The sequence below is a fragment of the Hyla sarda genome, chromosome 10 (genome assembly GCF_029499605.1).
Source record: "Hyla sarda isolate aHylSar1 chromosome 10, aHylSar1.hap1, whole genome shotgun sequence".
Taxonomy (NCBI): Eukaryota; Metazoa; Chordata; class Amphibia; order Anura; family Hylidae; genus Hyla; species Hyla sarda.
In genome coordinates, this window is record NC_079198.1 from 133,198,014 (window position 1) to 133,210,207 (window position 12,194).

The window sequence follows — 12,194 nt, forward strand, 5'->3', positions numbered from 1 at the left end:
ATACCATAATATGTTTATTGTACAGGACTTATCATAAGACTAAAGTAAACTAACCATAACTCTGCTGTGACAGAATTGACAATCTTTTGTAAACGTATGGAATTATTTACATACACAATTTCCATATCTCATGATGAATATAAAGGGCACTGTGCTCTCAATACATTTACAAACCACCGGCTTCCAGAAGACTAATTATTTGTGACAACAGAATGGGAACACCAGAGAAGAAGCTCTACCATGTGCATGGAATGGACAGCAGGGGCTTTCTACAGACTTACTTTTCAGCTGACGGAGAAGCCATGTTTGGAGATGAAACTATAAATTTCCACTTGAAGAAGATACACAACTTATTGGCTGCAGGTTTGTATTTATTATCCAGGTTAAAACAAAAGCACTTTAGGAAATGTTTTTGCTTCTATAATACAACATAGGCTATGGTTAAAGAATAATACAGAGGTTTTTGCGTATGCCTTGTTTTAGCTGATGTTCAGTAGTTTCTGATTGCAAATACATTACTGAAAGGACTTCATAATGTTGTCAACATTTCCGATGAATCCTCTTGCTGTGCAGAGAGATTGGGTGGGGTGTTTGATCATTGCACCTGGTCATCTAATAGTATTGGAGGTCACCCAGGAGAACTCAATAGACTCCTAAGTGGGTTGGTATCTGTAAGACTCACGGCAATAGGCTGTATCACACACGGTTGTAGTGGATCCACTAGACCTGTGTCGTAGATGACATGGGCCGTGCCAGGGAGCGGAGTCTAAGGTGCCGCTGGTTTTCACCAGAGCCCGCCGCAAAGAGGGATGGTCTTGCTGCAGCAGGCGGCACCCAGGTCGCTACCCCTGGCATGACTCGACCACACAGGGGGCTGAGGAGGTATGAGGCACGGGAAGAAGTTGTGGTCAGAATAGCAGAAGGTCAGGGCAGGCAGCACAGATGTGTGGACAGGAACATGGCAGGAGGTCAAAGGCAGACGGAACAGGAGCAAAGTCAGGTTATGGAATAGAGGGGTCTAGAACACAGCAAGACACAGAAAAGCTTACTCTCAGGCACTAGGGCAAACAAAGATCAGGGGTTAGTGGGAGGTGCAGGTATGTATAGAAAAGATGCAGTTGTATGTCATAATTACAGGCACACTGGCCCTCTAAATATGAGAGCTCCGGTGCACGCGCGCCGGAACTGTGAGAGGACAGAAGGGTGAGCAGAGAGCGTATGTGATTGACGGGCTGGGATTCGCACATGGGCGAGTCCTGCAATGCGAATCCTGGCCCCGCCTGCTTTGGAGAGCAGAGAAGGAAAGTGCTCACAGCCAGCATGTCAGGCTGGACGTAACAGTATCAGTTCATACAATGTGCAGTTTTGATGTATTATCATATTCCAAATCCATTTTTTTTTAGAGAAACATTGTTACAAATTTTTAGTGCATTTTGGCTGTTTCTGTGATTTTCCAATACCGCTATAAAAATTTTAAGTTTTACTGTCATTTACATAATTGCAGTAAATTAGCACCTTTATTGCAGCAATTCTGTTAAGATCACAGCAAAAAAAAAAAAAAAAAAGGAAAACTGCAGCAAGAAATGCAATGTAAACACATTCTCAGGAGAGATGTATAACTACTATATATCCTGATCCCATAGAGATAGCAGCAGTATACAGATAGAGCTGGAAGGGAGGAGTATAACTAATATATATCCTGATCCTATAGAGATAGCAGAAGCAGTATAAAGATAGAGCTGGAGGCGAGGTGTATAACTACTATATATCCTGATCCTATGGAGATAGCAGCAGCAGTATAACTACTATATATCCTGATCTCATAGAGATAGCAGCAGTATACAGAGAGAGATGGGGGGGGGGAGGTGTATAACTACTATATATCCTGATCCTATAGAGATAACCACAGCTGTATACAGAGAGAGATGGGGGGAGGTGTATAACTACTTTATCCTGATCTTATAGAGATAACAGATGGAGCTTGGAGGGGTGGGAAGGGATCTGAGAGTTAGTAGGAGGGATCTGATGAATGATGCTCTCCTGCAGTTTACAGGAAGTCAGAACTTTGGACTGACATCCTGTTATGACACATTAAGCACTAAAAGGTTTTGAAAAGTCAGATTGGTGGTTACATGACCAAGTTACTTTTGGTGTTTGAAACATTGAGATGCAGCTATGCTGGAATAACACAAATGTCCCTGCAGGACTAGTCATAGTGAGTGTAGATGATATCGACAAAAAAATAAATACATAAACCCAGAGTGCTTCTTTAAATGATCATATAAATTGGATATTGTAATAACGTACATCACAATATAACACATTGACGGAGACTTACAAGGTCTTAAAAACAATTCATTGACTACAAATACTGATTTCAGCCTTTGTTACTTTTCTTACAGGTAATTTTAAAGGGAAAACTGCCTATGACTTTAGTATTGGTGCCATTATCCACCAGCTCTACACAGTCGCTGATTTCTACCCAGAGATAACTATACTGAAACTGAACGAGACCTGCATCATGGAGCTGAAGAAGTGGCTGGACACGCGCACTGGAGCATTCAACTGGGCTCATGCACATGATTATGTGAAAGGTCTTCAAGGCACCAGGTAGGATACCATTAAATCATATTACAGCAAGAGAATCCTATGGTATACCAGAAACACCATGTAAGGGGGTATTTAAAGTTGTACTCCGGCCCTAAGACATTTTATCCCCTATCCAAAGCATAGGGGATAAGATATCTGACCGCAGGGGTCCCGCCGCTGGGGACCCCCGCAATCTTGCATCCGGCACCCACCCTCTTTGACCATGGGGCCGTAGTATCGTGACGTCATGACCCCGCCCCGTCTGACGTCACGCCCCGCTCCTGCTATGCAAGTTTATGGGAGGGGGCGTGGCGGCCATCACGCCCCCTCCTATAGACTTGCACAGCGGGGGTGGGGCGTGATGTCAAATGGGGGCGGAGTCCCCCATCCCTTTGGATAGCGGATAAGATGTCCTAGGGCCGAAGTACCCCTTTAACACCTGTCATGATGATCCAGCAGCAGGATATGTGTAAACCATCCGGCATTCTCGTAGCCCGCGACTTGGCCCGACATGACGAGATACCGAGATCAAATGCCAGAAGTCCCATGGAAAGTCTATGGTGCTTCTGGCATTTGGACTTGATATCGCATCATGTCGTGCCAAGTCACGGGCTACAAGAATGCCTCCTGGTTTACACATATCCCCTACTGGATCATCATGACAGGTACCTTTTAAGGTTCTTGGCTGTGCTGAAATTTCCTTGATCTGCAGCCACGTGTTGTGTTGGCTTCTTCCTAGATCACTGTCATGATTGTGCATCACGTAGGGCAGGAAAGAGTGTGCCCTAAGCTTATCTCAGAACGCTCTTTCCCTGCCTACTTGCAAAACTGCCTTACATGGCAACTCACAACCTAGAGCCAGTCCCTTCACTAACTAAGGTGCAGGGGTGTCATGGTCAACATTATAAACTAGTACCTGTTCGGGGTCACACAGCTAATAAACCAGAATGACAGCAAGAAAACAAAGTAGCACAAAACATCAGGGAAGCATAATAACCGGAATATAGTGTACAGACAATAGTCTAAGAACCAAAACAAGATAAATGGCAGATATGAAAATATGAACAAGACAGGATAAACTAGGAATTATCTATGGCAAGATATATCCGGGAATGCCGGGAATGAACAAGGTTAGACTGAAGACAGACACTATATAACTTAAAGATATACAAATACCAGAATGACAAGAACAAACACAAATGCTCAAAGAGCAACTGGCCTGAACACGGATCAAGAAAAGGATACACAGAAGTAACACAAACAACATATACAGCAAACTCACTCGTTTTGTCTAGGAACAAAGCTGCCATAGACTTGCATTAATGGGGTGGGGTGTGTCATCACAAGGGGGTGGGGCCATGACGTCACGATACCCCGCCCCCCTGTATCACCTGTCATGAGACATGGAGCCAAGTTCACTCCTTGCAGCAGATGACATGGGGTGCGGCAGGAGAGATCGTGGGGGTCCCCAGCGGCGGGACCTCCATGATCAGACATCTTATCCCCTATCCTTTGGATAGGGGATAAGATGTCTAGGGGCAGAGTACCCCTTTAAACTTCTCCTCATGACGAGATGCAGAAAAAAGGGGAAAAGAAACAAGGAGCTCACTACCCTGTGTATAGTGATAGATAGGGGTCCCAGTGGTGGTGCCTTCAGCAATGAGATATTTATCATCAATCTTGTATATAGATAGTTAATGGTATTAATGATGAAATTCCTTTAATTTGCTAGTACTACCCCACACTGTGATTGGTTTAGTCATATCCAGAACATATTATTCTTCTGGTCTACTCTTTGTCTAAGAAACTGTTGGGTAGGAGGCCTAGTTTATGATGCTGTCCTCTGAAAGGTGATGAGGTCTTTGAAGCTTTAGATATCTACCCCCTGCACCATGTTTACTGACTGAATTTGAAGATACAAGGTTTTGTATGTGAAAATGTCCTAATTAATTGCTTCTTAAAGGGGTACTCCACTGCCCCAGTGTTTGTTACATTTTGTTTTTTCGCGGCCACACCCCCCTCATGGCATTACGCCACACACCCTCAATGTAACTCTATGGGAGGCGGTGTGGTGGCTGCCACGCCCCCTCCCATTGACTTGCATTGAGGGGGAGTGGCATGATATCACAAGGGGCATGGCCGTTATGTCAAGACCTATGCATCCCACACCCAGCATTTTTAACAAAATGTTCCGAACACTGGGGCAGTGGAGTACCCCTTTAAGGACAGTCAGAGGTGTATGGTGGCCTGGTCTTCCTCTCCCTGTGGCAGTAAATATAAATGCTTCACCTACACCTACAATGATGAATTTCCCTCTTGTCCTCCCCCCTATGGCAATAAACATAAATGCTTTTCTGATCCAAATGTGTATGTTTTGGGGGTTTTGGGGGGTATAGATAGCTATTCCATTTTGGCCAAGATTTATCTAGTGTGAATGGACAATCTCTTTATCCTAGAGAAGAAAAGTAACAACACAATAATAATGTGAAGAAGAAAGAGAAATGGAGCACTCACATGATCATTGTCCTTCGGATCAAATGCTGAAACGGAGGTCCCGATTCCGGTGACTTCTGAAGGGAGGCAATGGTGGAATTGGGGGAGCTCAGACGCCGGCCATGGTCCGTATGGCACCAATGGGCGCTTCTTCAGGCCGGTACGGCCTGACGAAGTGCCCATTGGAGCGATACGGACCGTGGCCGGCATCTGAGCTCCCCCAATTCCACCATCGCCTCCCTGCAGAAGTCACCGGAATCGGGACCTCCGTTTCAGCATTTGATCCGAAGGACAGTTATCGTATGAGTGCTCCGTTTCTCTTTCTTCTTTACATTATGAATCACATTTTGTTTTACACGTGATGCGACGCTATCGCCTCATACCGGACATTTGACACCACCTCTTCATCCATTAATGCATTTACTTGTTTGGGATTTTCCAGTGCCAATTGCTTACTATATATCTCAGTACTTTTCCTTTTCCTGGTTGTATATTATAATAACACAATAATATTTATAAAGTGTCTGAGCTAAAAATGTCTTTGTCGTGTCCTTTTCAGCCATCAAGCTGAGATTAATAAAGAAGAAAAATTAAAGAACTCCATTATGACGATTATGAAATTCAACCTCCAGGCAAAGAATCTCACCGACCCGGTGGTTCTGGACCAGGCCGACTGCATTATCACCGCATGGCTACTGGATGTGACCTGTCAAGACCAAAATGAATACATCAAAAATTTCCAAAAAATAACAAAGCTCCTTAAACCAGGAGGGCTCCTAATTTATATTGGGTGTTTAAATGCTACATATTATAAAGTCGGTAAAGATAGACATCACGTCTTCACCTATGATGAGAGCTTTCTAAGGAAGAATCTCACCAATGAGGGCTTTAAAATTAAGACCTGTGAAGTGTTAGACAGGAAAGTACAAAGTGATCTGACCGATTACAAGCAGTTTGTATTTGTCACCGCAGTCAAGGGGTCTGCTTGAAACAGTCAGTGATCTATAGAAATGTTTCTATAGAGCCACCAACAAGAATAACACAGCTCATTTAATGCACTAAAAATATCTTTCTATACAATGAAATGCTATAGGATTCTCTACCAGAAACAGTGTACCCCATATTCTTTGCATAAATACTATATTGATTTTTTCTTTTGTTTGCACCCATAATAAAGCACAATAAGTTAACCATTAAAATGAAAACTTGCGGTATTTATTTCCGGAAAGGGCTAGTGTTTTTTTTTTTTCCATTATATTTTCTACCTAATCTATCTATTATGGAGGGCAGGGTGGGGAAGGGCAACCTACCTACTTATTATGAAGAGGGCTTGTGTATTTCATCTGGGGTATATATTTACTTAATATTGGAGATGTACATACCTATGGGATATACTTAATAACCAAATATGGCTTTGTACCTAAAATGAGGGCTCTGCCTAAATATCTCATATTGTCAGCCCTACCTACACAAAATATAGGAGTGTACTTTAATACCGAATATTGATGGTCTATCTACTAAAATGTCTGGCAGATTCTGCGGAGATGAATTGTTGCTGGGAGAAGGCATGACGGCCTGATATGGATGGAGAAGACGGAAAAAGGGAACAAATCCAAACAGATGCAATGTAACCTGTGAGTCCCTACATGTAATGTTAATGTTTTATATAGTCTACAGAGCCTGTGGAGAGCTGGTATCTACCACTACTGTATATGGGAACTGTATGGGGAAAGTGTATTAGTTATAATGATCATTGTATATAGGGATGAGCGAATCTAATCTGACTAATCCAAATTTGTTACGAATTTTAGGAAAAATTTGATTTGCCGCGATTTGATCGCGCAAATTGCTTCATTAAACTTAATTTAGTGCGGTCCAGGCTCCATCTAAAATGGCTGATCCACATGTGAGGACAAGGGGCAAGGAATCCTGGGAAGGCGGGAACAAGGGTAGGCGGGATGACCCTGAATCACATGCTGGATGCAGCCTATCAGCAGCAAGTCACCCCTGTGATGTTGCAGCCCTATATAATCGGCAGCCATCTTGCGGCCAGTCACTTCAGCCTTTTCTTGCAGAGAGATAAAGAGGGACAGACAGCGCTGTGTGTTGTACAGAAAAGCATTTTTCCATCATCGATTCAGCTCGCATTCACATCAGCGTTCTGTTGAACAGAGAGAGGGACAGAGAGCAGTGTGTGTTGCAAGGAGAAGCATTTTTACAGCAACAATTCACCTCCCAGTCACTACAGCGTCCTATTACGTTGAGGGACAGAGAGCAGTGTGTTGCACAGAACAGCAGCAATTCACCTCACGCCCAAATCCTGCCTAGAAGCACTGATAGGGAAGAGAGTGAGATTGAGAGAGAAAGTGCAATTTTGGGTGTAGTACACAGCGACTGTGTGCTGCAGCACTGGTGTGAAGTGCTGGTGTTGTGCACAAATACTTTTTTAAGCCTACAGGAGCGCATTGTCCTCCCCTCATAAGTGCATACCACATACATACCTCTAAGTGGTGTACTATTTTGTTCCTGTTAAAGTCTTAAGGGCCTAGATGCTGTGAAAGGCCACATCGGCTGGTGTTGTACACAAATACTGTTTTAAGCGTAGTGAAGCGTATTGTACTCCCCTCATATACGCACTAAGTATGTCAGGCAGAGAAGTGCCAGGATGTGCACAGAGGAGGGGCAGAGGCTTTAATTCATCTGGCAGAGGTCACAGCAGACTAGGGTCGAGTGGCAGCAGGAGTCGCAGTGAGAGGCCTGAGCTCCCGATATCAGCCAGTGGCCGTGTTTCGACCAGTAACCCATCTGCCGTCATCGATTGGTTAACACGTTCATCCACTTCATCACAAGTGACATCTGACACCTCCAGTCAACAGTCGTTAGGTTCCTCAGACACAACCTTCAGTTGGCATGGCCTGGGAGCAGCCCCTGTCCTCTCATTGCATCTGTCCTATGCTGTTCCCTCTCCTAGAGAAGTATCTTATGCTTTGGGTTCAGCTCCACTATTTAGTGAGGACAATCTAGAGGACAGTCAGCAGCTACTGTACAGCCAAGAAGTGCCGGAGACATCCGTCACTTCCTCCGCTAGGCGGGAAAGTAGTGATGAGGAGAGTGGCGTGGGAGGGGATGTTGCGAGCATTCAGGGTCCTGAAGCAGACACTGTTGAGGAACCGGAGGAGAACATCAGTGACATGCAGACACAACTCGATGCTGATGAAGCCGATCGCATTTGGGAGTCGGGTGTAGAAGGAGCTTCATCATCATCAGGAGAAAAGGGCTGTGAGGCAACAGCTGAGCCAGCAGGGTGGTAGCATGGTTGGCAGTCAGCATGGTGGCAGAAGAGTAAAAAAGTCTGGAGCCAAATGTGCCGGGGTTGACCAACTGCTTCACGGCAGCATACCTTCCCGGGAGGTAGTGAAACAGGGGTTCCTGGAGGAGACCATTTAGTGGCTGAATGACACAGCGTGGAGGTGTTGGTAGCATGAGGAGACCATATAGTTGCTGAATGACACAGCATGGAGCTGGCAGCAGCATAAGTAGACACTAGGGCTTCACAATCCATAAGATTTAAAGATGAATTTTGAAATTTAAATTGAAGATTTATGTTAGCTAGTGCAACCATAAATTTGTTTAGGCCCAGGCCCAGCAGCATCAGTAAACCATATATTGGCTAACTGACACAGTCTGAAGGTGGCTGAATCATGAGGAGACCCCATGGTTGCTGAATGACACAGGCTGGAGGTGGCTGAAGCATGAGGAGACCATATAATGGCTGTATGGCACAGCCTGGAGGTGGCTGAAGCATGAGGAGACCATATAGTGGCTGAATGACACAGTCTGGAGGTGACTGAAGCATGAGGAGAGACCATATAGTGGCTGAATGACACAGCCTGGAGGTGGCTGAAGCATGAGGAGACCATATAGTGGCTGCATGGCACAGCCTGGAGTTTGTGGCAGCATGAGGAGACCATATAGTGTCTGAATGGCACAGCCTGGAGTTGGCGGCAGATGAGGAGACAATAGGGCCTCAAAATCTCTAAGAATAAAAGATGCCCTAGGCCCAGAAGCATCACTAAATCATGTAGTTTCTGAATGACACAGACTAGAGCTGGCAGCAGCATGACTACACAAAAGGGGTTCACAACCCCTAAGATTAATTGATGAATTATGAAATTTCCATTGAAGATGTATGGTACCTAGTGCTACCATAAATATAGGAGTAGAAGTCAATCAGTGCGGACTGTTGGTAGGAAAATCAGCTACTCGGCGGTGTGAATGTTTTTCATCAAGCATCCGGTAATGGTTAATAGAGATGAGCGAACTTTTGAAAAATTTGATTCGACCGATTCTGCATTTTCCGAAAAAATTAGTTTTGAACCAAATTTATTTGCGGCAAATCTATATTAAAAATGGCTATTTCTGACCTACAGAGAGCCTCAATAGGGGTGTAGAACACCTTGCTGTCGCTTTTGGAATCACTGCCGCAGAGCGGCACAATGACAGAGCCTGGAGGTGGCATCAGTATGACCATATAGTGGCTGAATGACACAGCTTGGATGTGGTTGAAGCATGAGGAGACCATATAGTGGCTGAATGACACAGCGTGGAGGTGTTGGCAGCATGAGGAGACCTTATAGTGGCTAAATGACACAGCGTGGAGGTGTTGGCAGCAAGAGGAGACCATATAGCGGCTGAATAACACCGCCTGGAGCTGGCAGCAGCATAAGTAGACACTAGGCCTTCACAATCCCTAAGATTAAAAGAGGAGACAATAGGAATAATGTCCTAGGCACAGCAGCATCACTAAACCATGTAGTTTCTGAATTACACAGACTAGAGCTGGCTGAAGCATCAGTAAACCATATATTGGATGAAATGCACCGCCTGGAGGTGGCTGAAGCATCAGTAAACCATATATTGAATGAATGGCACAGCCTGGAGGTGACTGAAGCATCAGTAAACCATATATTGAATGAATGACACAGCCTGGAAGTGGTGGCAGCATGAGGAGACCATATAGGGGGACATTTATCAAAGCATTTAGTGGATTTTTTTTTGCTTAAAATTGTCGCAAGTGCGACTATTCTCTTTTTTCTGCGACTTTTTGATTGTGCAGTGTCCCAAGCAAAAAATAAAAATCTTGCTTACCAAAGCAAAAAGTGATTTTTGACTTGCAGTGGTCAGAGATTTATCAAGTGCGAAAGTCACAAAAAAGTCACATGGCATGAAAAAACGTACTAAATCTACTCCAGCTCAGACATGGTGCAGAAAAAGCCCCTACCAAAGCAAAAAAAATATATAAAAATTGCTTATGTGAAAGAAATGTATCAAAAGGGTGAAACCAGTTGATAAGTCACACATAAGCAAAAAAAATTGTAATAAAAAAATGACAAAAAAAAGGAATACATAAGCAAACATTGATAAATGTCCTCCATAGTGGCTGAATAACACAGATTGGAGGTGTTGGCAGCATCAGTAAACAATATATTGGCCGAATGACACAGCCTGGAGGTGGCTGAATCATGAAGAGACCATATAGTGTCTGAATGGCACAGCCTGGAGTTGGCAGAAAAGTATGAGGAGACCATTGAAATTAAAATGTAAAATTTTGAAATTGAGGATTTTGAAATTTTAACTCCCAAGTTTTAGTGTCCCTGGCCCCGGCGTGTGGGTACAAAGGACCAAATCTAACAAGGAGTTGCATACAGTGGGGATCAAAAGTTTGGGCACCCCAGGTAAAAATGTGCATTAATTTGCATAAAGAAGCAAATGAAAGATGGAAAAATCTCCAAAAGGTATCAAATTAAAGATTAGACTTCCTTATTATATGTCAACAAAAGTTAGATTTTATTTCCATCATTTACACTTTCAAAATAACAGAAAAAAAAAATGACGTCTGCAAAAGTTTGGGCACCCTGCAGAATTTATAGCATGCACTGCCCCCTTTGCAAAGCTGAGACCTGCCAGTGTCATGGATTGTTCTCAATCATCATCTGGGAAGACCAGGTGATCTCAATCTCAAAGGTTTTAAATGCCCAGACTCATCTGACCTTGCCCCAACAATCAGCACCATGGGTTCTTCTAAGTAGTTGTCTGAAATCTGAAACTGAAAATAGTTGACGCTCACATAGCTGGAGAAGGCTAAAAGAAGATAGCAAAACGTTTTCAGATGTCAATATCCTCTGTTCGGAATATAATTAAGAAATGGCAGTCATCAGGAATAGTGGAAATTAAAGCAAGATCTGGAAGACCAAGAAAAATATCAGACAGAACAGCTCGCAGGATTGTGAGAAAAACTATTCAAAACACATGTTTGACTGCACTATCCCTCCAGAAAGATCTGTCAGACACTGGAGTTGTGGTACACTATTCCACTATAAAGAGATACTTGTACAAATATGGTCTTGATGGAAGAGTCATCAGAAGAAAACCTCTTCTACATCCTCACCACAAAAATTTGCGTTTAAACTTTGCAAATGAACATATAGACAAGCCTGATGGATTTTGGAAACTAGTTCTGTGGACCGATGAGGTTAAAAGTAAACTTTTTGGCCAGAATGAGCAAAGGTATGTTTGGAGAAGAAGAGGAACAGAATTTAATGAAAAGAAAATGAAAAGAGTTCTCACACTACTCTGCCTGACATACTTATTGTGTATATCAGGGGAGTACAATACGCTTTACTATGCTTAAAACAGTATTTGTCTAGAACAGCAGCAGGTGTGTACTATTAGCTGTTCTTTCACAGTATATAGGCCCTTCACAGATTAACAGGTACAAAATAGTACACTACTTATATGTAGGCATGTGGTATGCAATTATATGGGCAGAAAAATGCGCAACAGTACACTTAAAAAAGTACCTGAGTACAACACCAGCTGGTGAGTACTTTTGCCTGGACTTTCACAGTATGTAAGCCCTTGACAGATTAACAGGTACAAAATAGTACACTACTTATATGCAGGTATGTGATATCAGTTATGCATTTATGAGGGCAGAAAAATGCGGTACAGTACACTTAGAAAAACGTATTTTTGTAACCGGTGATTACTTTTGCCTGGACTTTCACAGTATGTAGGCCCACGACAGATTAGCAGATAAAAAATAGTACACT

At 43.4% G+C, this 12,194-nt stretch overlaps 1 protein-coding gene across 1 annotated transcript; it reads left to right on the forward strand.

The window, feature by feature from the left end:
- The first annotated feature begins 234 nt into the window (after positions 1–234).
- On the forward strand, positions 235–6,241 carry LOC130294024 (nicotinamide N-methyltransferase-like). The gene is made up of 3 exons (XM_056543384.1): positions 235–363; positions 2,403–2,610; positions 5,642–6,241. Exons 1-3 carry the CDS (start codon positions 252–254, stop codon positions 6,069–6,071), a joined length of 750 nt encoding a protein of 249 aa, XP_056399359.1. The 5' UTR covers positions 235–251; the 3' UTR covers positions 6,072–6,241.
- Positions 6,242–12,194: the final 5,953 nt, after the last annotated feature.

What these genes read in the sequence shown, in the direction of transcription:
- LOC130294024 (XM_056543384.1), top strand. Translation starts at nt 252, where the DNA reads ATGGACAGCAGGGGCTTTCTACAGACTTACTTTTCAGCTGACGGAGAA. An exon ending in ACACAACTTATTGGCTGCAG is followed by an intron (nt 364 to 2,402) that starts GTTTGTATTTAT and finishes CTTTTCTTACAG; the next exon opens with GTAATTTTAAAGGGAAAACT. An exon ending in AAAGGTCTTCAAGGCACCAG is followed by an intron (nt 2,611 to 5,641) that starts GTAGGATACCAT and finishes TGTCCTTTTCAG; the next exon opens with CCATCAAGCTGAGATTAATA.